General features: G+C 36.8%; 1 protein-coding gene and 2 pseudogenes across 1 annotated transcript; 2 read left to right on the forward strand and 1 right to left on the reverse strand.

Annotated features, from left to right (window-relative positions):
* Positions 1 to 422: 422 nt before the first annotated feature.
* Positions 423 to 9,306, forward strand: LOC120206425 (annotated as a pseudogene).
* Positions 9,307 to 9,386: 80 nt separating this feature from the next.
* LOC120206412 lies at positions 9,387 to 13,095 on the forward strand (annotated as a pseudogene).
* Positions 13,096 to 13,709: 614 nt separating this feature from the next.
* Positions 13,710 to 15,212, reverse strand: LOC120206429 (transcription factor SPEECHLESS-like). Its single transcript, XM_039206080.1, has 3 exons — positions 14,900 to 15,212; positions 14,267 to 14,794; positions 13,710 to 13,882 (listed from the first exon to the last, which is right to left on the reverse strand). The coding sequence occupies exons 1-3, from the start codon at positions 15,188 to 15,190 to the stop codon at positions 13,811 to 13,813; spliced, it is 891 nt and encodes a 296-aa protein (XP_039062011.1). The 5' UTR covers positions 15,191 to 15,212; the 3' UTR covers positions 13,710 to 13,810.
* Positions 15,213 to 16,334: the final 1,122 nt, after the last annotated feature.

Genomic DNA, 16,334 nt, shown 5'->3' on the forward strand with positions numbered 1-16,334 from the left:
AATGAAACCCATGGCATCGAATTACCATTCCAAGCAAAATCCTGGAGTTCAGAAGGTGCCACAATTTATCAGACATAATTTCAAACCCCTTGGAAAATAAAGACCCAAATTCCGTTGCAACAAAATATACATACATAAAACCAATTTCAGGCATGGTGGAAGTCTAGAACTACAAATTTGACACCAACTAAAAACCCAATCTAAAAATAGATTCCCAGTTTCTTGGAATCATCATCACCGTGCTGAGAAAATCAAAGGAAAAAGAAGAAGAAGAAAGCTTTGAACTTTTTGATGTTACTTGTTGTTACAGCCATAACCAGATTGGTGAGTGAGTAATACGAATCGGAAGGAAGGAGAAAATCGAACCCACCAAACATTATAAGAAATGGCCCGATGCACAAATGATCTAATCCCCCCTTCCACATTGTACGCAAAATCACCCAACCCACGTATTCACGAGCTCAATACAATAACACAAATATTACTGCTCTTTCTCTCTCTTCTCTCTCTTTCTATTCTGCCTTTGCTTTCGCAAGTTATATAACGCCGACCCTTTCCTTTTTCTTCCTTCTCTCTGTCTCTCAACTCTCTCAACACAACGAAATTCCCAGAAAGTCTTTCAATCTCGGCACCATCGTCTTCAATGAAAAAATAAAGCTTTGATTACGTTTGTAATTCAGGAATTTGTAGGAAGTTTTATGGTTTTGGGTGTTTGACCCCTTTTTTTAAATAATGTTTTGGGAAATTTAATTCAATGGTATTGTCTTATCTTTCCTTCTCCATGCTCTGAAACAGTTTTAGAGTGAGAAAGCTCAATCTGAAACGAATCTCTGTTCCATTGCATTCAATCCACCCCACCCAATTTTTCTCTTCTTCTTCCGATTCGTCATCGATCTCTCTTCGATTCCTCTGTTTGTCTCGGAGAAGGAAAACTCGGAGATAGAAAGTATAGGTGCTAGTCCAATTTCTTTTTTTTTGGGTGGGGAATTGGGTTTGCAATTAGGGTTTATGGGTGTTTTGGGAATTGGGTTTCCACTTTAAGATCGATGCTGATTCGAAGTTTTCCCCTTTATGTCTATTAGGAGGGATTGATTAATTAGAGCAGATATGATAATCAAGCGCAACCTCAAATCGCAAATGCCGAGTCTGAAACGGTGCAAACTCGGTGATTCAGTAGGTGAAGATGAAGATAACTTGGGTAGAACTCGCAAGAAGCGGAAAATCAATGACTATTATCCTCTGGCTCTTCTCGGGGAGGTCGCCACTGGCATAATTCCGTTCGGCCTCCATCGTATCATTGCCTCTGAGGCTGATAAAGGTTTCTCTGCTTCATGGTGCGCCGATGTGTCGTACTCCCCTGATGAAGTTGAATCCAAAACCAAGGGCTTAGATTCATCCAATGGCAAGAACCGTACTGTGGAGATTTCTCGGCCACCACTTGTGAGGACCTCCAGAGGGCGAGTTCAGGTACTTCCTTCGCGATTCAATGATTCTGTAATTGAGAATTGGAAGAAAGAAAGTAAAACTAGCTTGCCCGATTGTAGCTTAGATGATGGTGATGACGATGAGGATTATGACTTTGAATGCAAAAAGGATAAATCTAGTTTTAAGAAACCTAAGAATTGTAAGCAGAACATGAAAAATTGTCGAAGTGAAGAGAAGAATGGTTATAAAGGGAAAAAATATACTAATTTGTGTGAGGAAGATGAAGGAGAAGCAGGGTATGGTAAGACTTTTAATAATAGGAAGTACTTGAGTTCCCGAACCTCGTTAATACGTGAGCAGTTCGTCAAGGAGAATGAGAAATATGTCAGTGGGGTTGACATTGTTGATTTAACAACAGTGAAGCAGGCTTCACTTGAGAATGGTGTGAGGAAAGATGGGTTGTATGGGCCGGAGGATTTTTATGCAGGGGATATAGTTTGGGCAAGGCCAGGGAAGAGGGAACCATTTTGGCCTGCTATTGTTATCGATCCAATGACGCAAGCACCTGAGCTGGTTTTGAGGTCTTGTATGCCTGAGGCAGCTTGTGTAATGTTCTTCGGACATTCTAGGAATGAGGGCCAAAGGGTATGGATACATTCTTTATTGAATTTATGTTTGTGAACTTGTTTGTTGTGCGATGGAAGTTATAATTTAGTCATTAATTACGTTACTTTCAATGATTATGGGCAGGATTATGCCTGGGTTCGGCGGGGCATGATTTTCCCATTCATGGACTTTCTAGACAGGTGTTGTTTGTTTTGTTCAAAAGCTAAATGAACTTTCATTCGGAAATGTTAAGTGCTTAGGTAGTCTTCTTTATGTATAGGTTCCACGAGCAGCCAGAATTGCATAGGTGCAAGCCTAGCGATTTCCAGTTGGCAATGGAAGAGGCTTTTCTAGCAGAACAGGGTTTTACAGAGAAGTTGATACAGGATATAAACATCGCAGCTGGAAATACAACTTATGAAGAATCTGTTCTTAGATGGGTTCAGGAGGCTCCTGGTCCAAACCAGGATCACGATCATCGCCTTCTTAATCAGGCAAGTTGATGTAGAATTCACCATCTTGTTCACTCCTCTCTTGTTTCTTTGGATCCATGTTTATTGAATTTTCAAGTCTTCTCCTACCCCCACATTTTGAATCCCATCCACTAGCAGGGACGGGTGATTTTACTTTTTGTCTTTGTGTAATCTATGTGCCTTATCTTTACTGTAACCCGGGTTTCTTTTACCGGGGAGGGAGGGATGGGGGATTAGAAAGAATTTGAGCCTTCGATGCTTTAGAGAGATTTTGAGCTTTAAATGTTTTGCCCGGATTGTGTAAGATAGCATTTTCCGTATCTGTTTTGTATGCTTATCTAAAACAATAGGAACACAATGGTAATGTTCCCGATTTAAGTATATTTGCAGGGCTTCTTTGGAAAATATAAGGACACAAGACCTTGTGAAGGCTGTGGCATGAACCTCCAATTTAAAATGGGAAAGAAAATGAAAGCATCTGCTCCTGAAGGCCAATTTTTGTGTAAAACATGTGCTAGGGTCTGTTATAATGTCTTTTCTGTATCTTAAACTATTATTCCAATGTTTTATGTTTTTCTTGCTTTTCATAACAGCTTGCTTTTTTTTTATTGCAGTTAACTAAATCAAAACACTATTGTGGAATCTGTAAGAAGATTTGGAATCATTCAGATAGTGGAAGTTGGGTGAGGCGACCTAGAAGCTTTGGCTTTGTTTTGTTATCTTTCTGCTAAGGTGCAGCTTTTTCTTTTTACTAATTTATTGCTTCATTATATTCACGGAGTCAGGTGCGATGTGACGGTTGTAAAGTTTGGGTGCATGCAGAGTGTGACAAGATTCCCAGACATCATTTTAAGGTCTGTGCCATGTTGTCCGTCTCAATTCATTATTTTGTTCAACCTTCTAAATGAAGCCAATGATTCAAATTTTGGATTTCCCTGATCAAATCCTATTTGCTTCTCCAGGCTCTGGGGGCCACCGACTATTACTGTCCTACGTGCAAGGCAAAGTTTAATTTTGAATTATCGGATTCAGAGAAGTGGCGGCCAAAAATTAAGTCTGTTCTATTCTGAAATTGATAGTTTTGTCTTCAATGTGTATATTATGATTTACTTTGTTTTACAAAATTATTATGGCTGATTCTTTGTTCTTCACTTCAGTATTTCTAATGCTTGTAAAACCTTTTATGCAGATCAAAAACTAACAACTGTGAACTAGTTTTGCCTAAGAAGGTTACTGTTCTCTGCTGTGGTGTTGAAGGCTTATATTACCCAAGCCTCCACTTGTAAGGAATTTTTTTATTCGTGAATAAGTTTTTCTCCCCACTTGATACTTCTTAAAACATCTTCACTTCTTCAGTGTAGTTTGACTTCTGTCTGTTTTCCACATTTAAGCATATATATTTTTCATTCAAGAAAATTTGAGGCTACTTCATGTAAAATTTACATCTGCTAAGCAAGCAACGTTATAGTCTTCTTGCTGGGATTTATCTAAATCTATAAAAATAAAGTTTAATTTTCTCTAACAGACAATTAATCTTATGGTGCCTTCAGTGAATTATATTTTGAGTGGCATAACTATTCCCATCTGGGAAAAAGAATTTAGCTTTCTGTATTTTGACTGGGAATCTATTCATTATGACATCGTCTATCTATTCCAGAGTTGTTTGCAAGTGCGGGTCCTGTGGGTCTGAGAAGCAAGCACTTAGCGAGTGGGAAAGACACTGGTTCCAGAGAACGAAATTGGAGGATTAGCGTGAAGGTGAAAGGTTCCTTGCTGCCATTAGAACAATGGGTTTGTACAACTTTTGGACCTTTTTCTTTTCAGTTCTATATTTCTTATTTTTGCTCATAGTTTGCGTCTTTGAATGTAAAAGATGTTCTGTTAAAAAACTTATAGAATATGACGTGCTATTCTTTTTTTGTGTTTCTCATCTTCCTTTTCCTAATTGTTCGACTTTAAGTTGAACTTTAGCATGGAGGGGGATTATGTGAACCAAATTCTTAAACCCTTGTATCTGTTTCCCATTCTTTATATTAGTAAGGAGTCAACTTCTCAGAAGATACGACATTACTTCCTTTCATTAACCGTTTTGGCATTGTTTTGCTTCTAAGGATTTTTTTTCACTTGGTTCATGTCTAACCTTGCAGATGCTTCAGTTAGCAGAGTACCATGCAAATGCTATCACCTCTACCAAACCTCCTAAACGACCACCCATAAGAGAGAGGAAACAGAAGTTGCTTGCTTTTTGCAGGGTATTCTTCTAGGCATCAGATTAGAAATTTCATGATTCTGCCTTTCTTTTATTTTTTCCTTTTTCTCCATCACCTCTGGGTTATGCTAATTATTACACTTGTTGTAACAGAAAGATATGAACCAGTTCATGTGAAGTGGACAACCGAACGCTGTGCTGTATGTAGATGGGTCGAAGATTGGGACTACAATAAAATTATTATATGCAATAGGTAACTTTTTCAGTGTTTTCTTTATGAAAGACGAGATTTTTATGGATCCATCATTGGATGCACTTTCATCCACTGTTGTATATAAGCATTGAGTTTAGGTTATCTTGTTAACTTATACTTTTAAAGTCATCTTCTGGGTTTTGAATAACATTGATCTTTAAGGTAATTAAGTTTTAAGTGTATAAGGATTTTTTTTTCTTTTATATCTCTTTTGTATGGCCATGTGAGGTCTGCACTAGTTCTTTGTTGTCCATTCTCGACTTCATTTTTGGCAATGAATGTCATTTGATTCAAGAGTTATGAGCATGCTTGATAGGAAAAGTATGATCTTATTGTTGGTTATTATACTAGAACAAATCATATTTTTTATGATGTTGGTCTTTTCTTAATCAGGTGTCAAATTGCTGTGCATCAAGAATGTTATGGAGCAAGAAATGTTAAGGATTTCACTTCATGGGTTTGTAAAGCTTGTGAAACACCTGAAATTACAAGAGAATGTTGTCTTTGTCCTGTCAAAGGTATAGTCAGTTAATCATTTCTATTTCTTCTTGTTTGGTTAAAGCTTGTTCTTTGATTATCTTACTATGGGCGGTATATTTTCAATCTGGAAGTTAGTTTCGACATCTGTAATTATTCAATTCAGTTTATTTTTTTATAGTAACTTACATGGTTTCCCCCCACTTCAGGAGGTGCTTTGAAGCCAACTGATGTTGAGACATTGTGGGTTCATGTTACTTGTGCTTGGTTTCAACCGGAAGTATCTTTTGCAAGTGACGAAAAGATGGAACCTGCTCTTGGAATCTTGAGTATACCATCAAATTCCTTTGTGAAGGTAGAATTGCTCTTAGTCATCATTCAATCGTGAAGAGCTCTCCACTCTCCAGTCCTTGTAATCATGAAAATTTTATGATATCATTTCCTTAACTAAGATTCTGAGTAACACTGATTCTTGTTATTTTTGAGTGTCTGATTCCACTCATCTGCACATCATTTAACAATTCTTGTGGTGGACAATGGCTGTTGCATTGTGAGAAACTCAAGTATTTCTTGTCATGGAGAAATTATAGTTGATGCTCGATTAAATAGTCACCAGACTGGAACTTGGGGTTTTCCTTTTGGCATGGAGATTTAAGTGTAACGATTGATCAATAATATCAGTAGCGTGCTCTTTTATGAAATGACTAGTTCCTACTATGTTATCTTTGGGATAACAATTCTGCTAAAATATCCAAACTTTATTTGTGATTGTGCTAATTGTGGTTCTGTTTGTGTTTTGGGCCTGAAGATTCTTTATAGTTGGTTCCTATTGGTTATTTATGTGCTTATAACTGTGGCTTGTTTACATGAACTATAGATATGTGTTATTTGCAAACAATTTCACGGTTCTTGCACACAGGCTGCAAGTGTTCAACATATTACCATGCCATGTGTGCTTCAAGAGCTGGCTACCGCATGGAGGTAAGCTACTTTTAGCTAATCTTTCTACCTAATACTTGCATCACCATTTTATAACCAAAAAGATTCTCCCTCTTGGGCATCAACCTTCAATTTCCTTTTAATAATATGACGTCATTCAATTGAGTAAATATGAAATATTTAGTAAATTAAAATTTGATACTTGATCAACTCTGTACCTAAATGAGAGTGAAGCATGACTCACAGTTTTGAAGAGTGCAGGTGAGCATAGGAAAGTGATGGGCAGTGTACCCTATGCTAATGAAGCTCTTCAGTTTATTTGCACATTTATGGGATAGATCCAATCACATTAGAATTTAGAATGTTATATCATGGGTGGAAATAAAATAAACCTCAAGAGAGACTTGGAAATATTATGTGAGTTCTATATTCAGGCATGTCAAATGCTCTGCCCAAGTAGTATACTAATTTTGATTTACTTAGGATTTTACTTGCGAGGATCATCCAGTTGATCTCTGTTACCACTTAATTGCTTGATCTGTTCTGTTTAAATTGCAGTTGCATTGCTTGGAGAAAAATGGCAGACAAATGACAAAAATGGTTCATATTGTGCTTATCATCGGTATGCTTAATTATATCTGCTGTATTTCTGTTTCCGATCGATTTCATATGTGCTATTCTTTGGTTCTTGTTTGATTCCTATTTCAATCTTGTCCAGCACTCCAAATCCAGATACTGTTTTAATCATACAGACCCCTCTAGGGGTCTTCTCAGCCAAAAGCCTTGGTCAAAAGAAGAAGAAGACTGGGTCAAGGCTAATTTCATCAAGCAGACTGAAAATTGAAGAGGCTCCAACTGTGGAAACTACCGAGGTTGAGCCATTTTCTGCTGCTAGGTGCCGAGTCTTCAAAAGATCAAATAATAATAGAAAGGTAAGCTTACATGAAGTCTGAAATGTTTTTACATATTCTTTCAGGGTATTTGTTTGCCTAAATTTGTTCCTGGTATAAGTTTTTGCCAGATGATTCTTGGCTCCTTTTCCTTTACCCAGTGAGATGAGCTGAAAATCTGTTGGTTTATGAGTTAAAAACTTTAAAGCTGCATTCTGTTTTTAATGTAAAGGGAAAAGGGGAAGGTGGAAGGAAAGAAAAACATCGGATTTGGCTTCCTTTCCTTGTCAACTCTTCTCCTTCATGTATCTTTTCTTTCTGAATCATGAGAAATGATTCAAGCCTCTGTCTCTCCAAATTATTTTATTCTCAGTAATATTCTTTCTTTACCTAGAGAACTGAAGATGAGGCCATGCCCCACCGGTTAATAAGACCTTGCCATCATCCTTTAAGCACTATACAAAGTTTGAATGCATTCAGAGTAAATTTCTCTCCTTTCTACAATCTGAGTTTTTTTAAGTTTTTGTCCTCTGAATTGAATTCCAATAGAAAATAATCCTTTTCTTGCATCCATGATTGATTTCGTTCAATCTAACAGATAGTAGAGGAGCCTAAAGATTTTTCATCTTTCAAAGAACGACTCCAGCACTTACAGGCAAATCTCCATCCCTTTTCCCTTTTGAGAACTTGATTTTCGCATCAGTTTGCTAAACAATATTTACGTACATACCAAATGCAGAGAACTGAACATGACCGAGTTTGCTTCGGTAGATCTGGAATACATGGGTGGGGCCTCTTTGCCCGAAAAAACATCCAAGAAGGAGATATGGTATTTTTGTGTTTAAGTTCTTTCGACTTAGAATACTATTTTCTCAGATTTCCCTTGAACAGGGATGTTGGATAAACTTGGTGTAGGGCATTGACATTTTGCAAACTTTGTGTTTCTGAATGATGGAATATCAACCTTTTCTGATTCACGACAACTTGAATAAGTTTTTACATGGAGTGAGAAGCTTTTGTTTGTCTTCAGGTTCTTGAATACCGCGGGGAACAAGTGAGGGGAAGTATTGCTGATCTAAGAGAAGCACGCTACCGACAAGAAGGAAAAGACTGCTATGTAAGCGATTTATTTCTTTTAAGTCATATAAATTTGCCAATGTTTAGATTGAGCAGAATTGTTAAAGTCGTTGTATTTTGAAGCATTTGAAAGTGCACTTCCTTCGGTCCTTGCATGTTCCTTTCCCTCTCTCTCTCTCTTTGTTAATTGGTTTTATGGATGGATAAGACAGATCACAAATCAACAACCTATTTCTTCATTCGGCCAAAAGTTTCAGTTAGCAACATATTTTGTTTGCAGCTGTTCAAGATCAGTGAAGAAGTCGTGGTGGACGCCACCGACAAAGGGAATATAGCGCGCTTAATCAATCATTCGGTAAGCAAGCATCTTGTTGACGAGAAAAATTATGACAGGATTAACCGTGCTGAATATCACTCATAATTAATGTTCTCGTCTTGGTCTCATTCAGTGCATGCCCAACTGTTATGCGAGGATTATGAGCGTTGCGGATGATGAGAGTCGGATTGTTCTTATTGCCAAGACTAACGTCTCTGCTGGAGATGAGCTAACGTACCTCTCCATCTCTCTTGCTCTCTGTTATTGATGTTGGTCAAACTTCGTAATGCTGATTTGATGATCGGTTGCCAGGTATGACTACTTGTTCGATCCCGATGAGCCGGAGGAGTTCAAAGTCCCGTGTTTATGTAAAGCTCCAAATTGTCGGCAATTCATGAATTAGGAATTATACGCACAGAGCATAGCCATTGCTTCTCTGCAAGGAAGGTGACCAACCCAATTGCCCTGTGCAAGAGGTGGAATCTCAAAGTCGATCTACGCACCCTGATTTGTATTTCCCCCCCCCCCCCCAGAAAAGAAGAAATGAAAATGCATCTTCCCTCCCTTTTATTTTTTTCTTTTTCTTCTTTTTTCGACGAACTTGATGGTTAATAAAATGATTAGGATTTCCCAGTTGCTCTTGGAGCATTCGTGTATGTATATCTGTTAACAATCACGTTCATGATCTTTTACTTGAATGCTAACCCATTCTTTGTTAAACATGAACACTGATATTGTGAACTTGAATTTTCCGTTGATCTAAGCCATCCATTTGGACATTAAGTACCAATTTAAATCTAACAATTTGTGGTGGAACTTGGAGATAAGTTCGGGGTCTATTTAAAACTTTAAAAAAAATAAAAAAAAATTCAGAAGTTCAAATTAAAATTTTCAAACATTTTGAATGGTTTAATTTATTTATATATTTTTTCCAAAAAAGTATGATTTACTAAATTTTTTGAAATTTTGAGACTTGATAATAATTTTTTAATCATGGGAGTGGATTTAACTAAGAACATTAAAAAAATTTAAAACTTAATTTGAATTTCTAAAAGTTTTGGGGATTCAAATTAATTTTTTTTTTAAAAATTTAAAGAATCTAAACTATAATTTTTCTAAATTTTAGGAGGACCATGACCCATTAGCCCTTTCTATATTCCGCCGTTGGTTACACTTACACAACATAGTAAAAACACATTGGATTTAACGTCAAGTACTATAAATTAGAATTAATGTTTAAAGTAGTTAATTAAATAGAATAAATATCTGATTTTCGAAAATATATGGACTAAATTTCAAAGTTCAAGAAGTAAGGAGACCGAAGGCAAAATTAGAGCGAAACACAATTAACAAACAAAAGCCAAAATCATAAGGGAGAGTATTGGATAAGACACATATGTCAACCAATCACAAGCAGAGAAGGGAATTGAAAAAAGGTGACGTGGCGAGCAGCAAGATGATCAACCGGATATAATGTAAAATAATTTAGGGTAAAATATAATAGAGGACATTGAACTAATTAAAAACAATCTTTATGGTAAGTGATCTTTCAAATATTACAAAATAGTCATTATACTTCCTAAATGGTTTCAAAAATATCCCTGTAATGTTAAAATATAAATAAAATTTTTACAAGTTTAAATAAGATCACTTTATTATAATATTTAAAAGATTACTAGTTAATAAGATCATTTTTACTCACGTCGCCATCCGCAAGACACTGCAAATTACTAGTTAATAAGACCATTTTTACTATATGGATTCGCTTTGAATCCGTGTTTAGAAAGGGTTGAAGTTTGTCAATTCAATGCCAATTTGTCGACTACACTGATTAGGCCCAGGTGTTTGCGGTTAAATCAGAAGCCAGCTTGTTCCGTCAGGAGAAAGTTACATGGAGTCAGATGTTCATCCGTAAGTAAACCAGCTTCGTCCAAGGAATCACAAGGGAATTATTCGGTTTCTAAAACGACTTCTCCCGGTGAAGAAGAACCGAGGCATGTCACGAGGTTTGAGATGTCGGATTTTATGGTTCTCGATCGTGTTAGCGTTGGACTAGCTGGCCGGGTATGTGAAGCACATATGGCTGTTGGTTTTGTTTTTGAATTTCCTTTTTGTAGTACTAGTTTGAATTAGTTATCTTTAACTTCGTATAGGCAGATGAGGTCATTTTTGAAGCTATAGTGAAGGATTAGAGCAGGTTTGTCTTTTTTATTTAGTAATGATCTTAATACGATGATATTAGCTTAACATTTGGCGTTAATGAAATTGCAGTCCTTTGTATAACTAGAGAGTTGTGCTTCGACAACTTTCTAGTGTTCAAGCTCAACGCAGAGGAAGGCGTGCGATTGAGGTCTGTGGACCGTGTGCAGCAATCGGTGTGACTTTTTACCCCAAAGCTCAGTCACTTTTTGTGTTGAAAGTTGACGCCTTGTGTTTGAATATACTGCAGGTGTTGAAAAAGCTTGTTGGTCGCAGAATCCTCTACCATTCTTACTCCATGCAAGTTTATGGTTATGTCACATCACATGAAAGTGGTAGTCATAACTCATTCACTCTGGTCCATGGGGTATGCCCTTTATATCCATTTAATTCTTTGGTACTATTCTTTTTCATATGTACTGCATCATCTATCCACGCTTCCTCCTTGACTCTGTACTCCTTCTGAGTGGATTAAAACTACTTTTTTTATGTTTTTATATATACATGTTTTGCAGTACCATGGTAGCTTTTCATTAAGACATGGGCTTCAGCAACCCAATTGGCTTCCAACTTTAGAAGCAACTCTTGCATTGGATGAAGAGTCTGTCAGGAGGGTAGGAGGTGACTCAGTTGGGAACCAGCAGTTTCTCGTCAGTTGAGGCTTATTAGAATATTAATGAGAGACCTTTTAATTGGAGTATGTTTCTTTCTTCTTTAATCCTAATTATTGCATCTGACAATTCTCAATGTTTGTCGTAAACTTGTGATCCATGTTTCTCAAAGAGTGGAGTTTGCTTTTGATATTTATCTTTTTCAGGTAAACTACTTGCATTGCCATGGGATTGCGCATACGGGGTTAAATGTGCATATAAGTCCTGTTGATATAGACATGTCAAGGTATTTATAAATCTTTTTAATGATAATTGAGGAGGATTGTGTAAGGGATGTACAGAATTCTAATCTTGCTTAGCACAATGCCACGGTTCAAATGATCATTTTGGTCCCTGAACTTTCAAAAGTTGTAAAATGGTCATTAACTTTTATCAAACTTTCTACATTTATTATAACGTTGCAATGACTATTTTGTAACAGTTCGATAAAATTTAATGATCATTTTGTAACTTTTGAAAGTTTGCTGACCAAAACGATCTACATAGTTTAGTGACCTGACCTCTGGTGTACTTTACCCTAACTTTTTTCCCCCTGATAACATAGAATCCAAAATGAAAAGTTCATATAAAGGTCTGTAGCTTTCTGAGTTTCTTAATGCATAGTGAGTTTCTTTATTTGTTGCCGTTGCTTAGATGCTCTTAGGCATCCATTTTTATGTGGACCGAGATGGCGTGTGGTCCCATCCATGGATATTATCAGATGGGGTCTCGGGTCAACTGCAGTGAGAATTGCAGAAGAGTATATCTATCGCAAAAGCTCAGGTAATTATAATATACTTCTGTAGTTTCATCAAAGGTTAAATAATTCGCCGTATTTCTTCTGAAACCAAAGCACATGATACGGAAGGTTTCATATCATAATATGCTGTGTCCTTATTACACTATTTTAATCCATGTTTCAAATTTGGATAGGTGAGCTAACTTGTTATTTTTCATATTACAGCGTCGCAGGCTTGCCCATTTTATTGAATTAATGGAGATGTTGAATCCCCATTCAAGGCCCAATGTGAAACCTTGGTTCTCTCTCTTTTCGAGTTGTGTAGGTTTTCTTGTCCCGAAAGCTACTCGAGTTCGATTCGAAATAACTTCGGCTCATATATCGTCGACTTGAACTCGAGTTATTGCAGCGAGCTGAAATTCAAACATGAGCTTCTTCCAGTTTGAGCTCGGTTACACTTGATTCCACCCTACTGCTTCTTCTGCTAATTAGCTGTTTTATTTGTCTTTATTTGGAACATGCAGAACTGGTTGGAATTTCTGCCTGGGAAATGGCGTCTGTTATACTCTACCGGAAGGCACATAGGTTTAACTCTTTGACAACCTCCCGTTCGTGTGCTCATCGGCAACACATACCTAACGATTGAAAGAACTTCCAAGTCGAACACGAGCCTTCCGGTAACATCTGAAATTGGATTCACAATCCGTGACAAAAGTGGGATCAAGGGGAAACTGCAAGTGAACTCTTCATCTCGTTTAAGATCCGTGAAGCGACTATATCTTAATGAGGCGGCAATGGAAGAATTCACTTTGGTACAGCCCAGACCGATTAACATTGTGTGATGAGCCGCCACCATTTATCATATGCTTTTATTTTACTTTAATAGGAGCAGCCCACTTCCAATCTGAACCATGGGTTCAGAAACCATAATTAATTTCTGATTCCTTTCTTCTGAATTTGAGCAGCTGAGAAAATGATTTTATTAGGTGGTCCAAACCTCGAGTAGAAATATGAGACAAAAGTTTAAAAATAAATAGATAAATTGAAACTTTAATATTTTTTCCAGTGGTCCCTAATATATTAATACTAAGCCTCTTTAAGGCATTCATGCAAATGTTTGGGCCTCCCTGCCTGCTACGATACTGATGAAAGATCATGTTTAGATTGCATGCATGGGACCACTGTCATCCCATAACAAATCATATATAGTATTGATTTAAATTATATTATAAATCTTTTGTTTACATTAATATAAATTTAGATAATATATTAGAAAAGAAAGGCAAGAGCCAAAGAAAAGAGATCGATTGAACTCAAAACAAATGGATATTAATAATGGTATGTTCCCTACATGCAAATATGCAAAAAAAAAAGTAATTAAACTTTGACCTAAGTGACTACAAAAATTACAAGGATGTGTTACACGTACTCTTAACACTGTACTACTATCAGCTAATGCATGCAAGCCATGATAATTAACATTACTAATCTACAATTACTCGTAAGTTATCAAACCTAAATGAAAAAGTAAATGCCATTTTTCCCGGAGAGTAAACCCTAGCAATGGCTGAATGTTTGCTGGATTTGGTGGGCGAGTTCTTCAGCACTCAACTGGCATTCAACCCCAATCTGCTCATCCAAAAAAACACAAGAAAATTAGTGCATAACATAAATTTGTGCATTAAAATGACGGTAAAGATGCCATTGCTTTCAGGGTTAGGCTTATACGGTTGTGTTTTCTGAGAGTTGTAAGTAAATTTGTTTGCTTCTTTTACAGTAAGTACCGTTGCAGTACTCCGATGTCAGTTTTACTGTCCATCAAAAACCCTCAGTGAAAGTTAACGATGGATTTTACTTCCCTAAATGCTCTGATGTTGTCAATGATGAAAGAAATCATTCATAATCAAAGTGCAGTTATGAGAAAAACAACAAAATCAAGGGACATTGTTGAGTCCGATGATGTTTTGCTTTTTAAAAAAAATATGTAGGGTAGAGAGTTTTCAGGTTTTTTACCTTGATTGTGAAGGAATTAAGCATGATTTCATCAACGGTGTTAATGTTGACATTGAGGATTTCGAGTGGGAGTTCCTCAAGAGCCGAGATTATTTTCAGAGCTTGACCGGGAATCCGAGGAGATACCGTCTTCAAAACGAGGTTCGGGCCTGAAAATTTCACTTCGACGTCGGCGATCGGGGAGTTTGAGTTCGCTACGAGCTCGATGTTGTCGACCGAGGAAGCGGAGGAAGCCGGTGACGGTTCAAGCGAAGTACTAGCCACAGTCGCAGACAGATAACCCTTTTGCAACCTCGGTTTGTAAGGGCTACCGGGCGGTGGGGTTCTCGGGCTTATCGGCAAGTTTAGCCTCGGACTTAGAGGCGTCTTCTGAGGGCTGAGAGCCGACTGTCTCGGACTCAAAACCAACCTCGGACTCAACACTTCACTGTAAACTTTCCTTTGTTTCTTGGCCTCTAGAGATTGTAGAACTTGTTGCAGCTCATTGATGTAATCCACCACGCCCCCAATAATCGACGCTTGATCCCCCTAAGACATAAAACACACGATATTATTTACATATAAACTATAGACGTAATTGTTCGAATCCGACTCTTTAAAAAATAACGATAAGTAAAGAAAAAAAAAACTTACTCTTTTGACGTAGAAGTAAGGCATCAACGATCTGAGCACGGCTAAATGCTCGTTCATCTGCTTCCTCCGGTTGCGTTCGACGTTAATATGCGACACCCTTTGAGGACCATCGAGGTTCGTCGTTGTTTCCTCGAAGGAAACCACCTTCTGCCTCTTGCTTTTGGGTGAAGTTTCCTCGGTCTCGGACTCCATTTGAGCACTCGATGAAGCAGATTTTTTGTGTCCAATTACCAGCACCACCCATTCCTTCAAACGGAGTGGAAGGAAACTGAAACGACTCAGTGAGTCCATCTAAGCTCTCAAAATTACCGAACAAATCATCATCCCCGACTAACTCAGGTTCTTCCCAAAACCCACACAGATTATCATCCATTGGGGGGAAAAGGGTTCAGAAAACTCGGTATTTTCTCGGGAAAAAGCAGTGGAAAAAAGAAAGGGTTTGCTACGAAAAGGAGTAAATACAATATGAAACTATCACCATCAAGTGATCTTCCTTTTAGGATGGGAATCTAAAAACAGAAAAACTCTCGAGCCTTGTATATTTGCCGTAGTTGGATGCTGCTACTGTTTTACAGGGAATCGAAAGTGAAGGAAACAGTTGGAATAAAAACTGTTGAGGGAGAACGTAGAAGCGAACTTTGAACTCAAAAATGGAAAATGGGAAGGAGCTGATAGATGGTAATAAATAAGGTAGATAAATGGGGAATTAAATGATACTCGACTCGGATCGATATATGATGGAGTTTTCCTCAGCATTATTAATATTAGTATTTCTTTACGTACTATAATGTGATGAAATTTAAATAAATTAAAAATATTTTTGGTTATTTATTTATTATCCATTTAATTTTTTTAATTAATTGTCTCAAAAAATGATGATAAAATAAATCTTAAATTTTAATATATATATATATATGAGTTAAAATCCATTTACACCGTGTAAAACTCTTTTAGTTTTATATATTTTTAAGATCATTGCATTGAGGGAAATCAAATACTGATATTAACTCTTTCTTTTTTTCAGTGAATATCTTTGTATTTTTTACTGGTAATGTGTGTGAGTCATTTTAAACCTTTTAAAATTTCAAAATTTTTACCTAAAAAGGTGAAATTACATTTTGGCCCCCAAAAGAATAATAAACTTTTAATTTTAATCTCTAAAATCTTACAAAGTTATGAACTAATTCTAAAACTGCATTTTAACTCTTCATCCCTAAATATTACCAGACTTGTTAACAATAATAACATCTGAGGATAGAGGAAATTCGTTCTTTCTCTTTGATTTTATAATGATGTTTCAATCGTTGTTATTTTTCTATATTATTCTCGGATTAAGGTGATTTTTCTAACAAATATCTCCTTCCAGTCGTCCATATCTTATTATTATATATATAATTGCTCAAAAAAAGATTTGAAACTGCTAACGATCATGTTG

The sequence above is a fragment of the Hibiscus syriacus genome, unplaced genomic scaffold (assembly GCF_006381635.1).
Source record: "Hibiscus syriacus cultivar Baekdansim isolate YM2019G1 unplaced genomic scaffold, ASM638163v2 tig00013773_pilon, whole genome shotgun sequence".
In the NCBI taxonomy this organism is placed as follows: Eukaryota; Viridiplantae; Streptophyta; class Magnoliopsida; order Malvales; family Malvaceae; genus Hibiscus; species Hibiscus syriacus.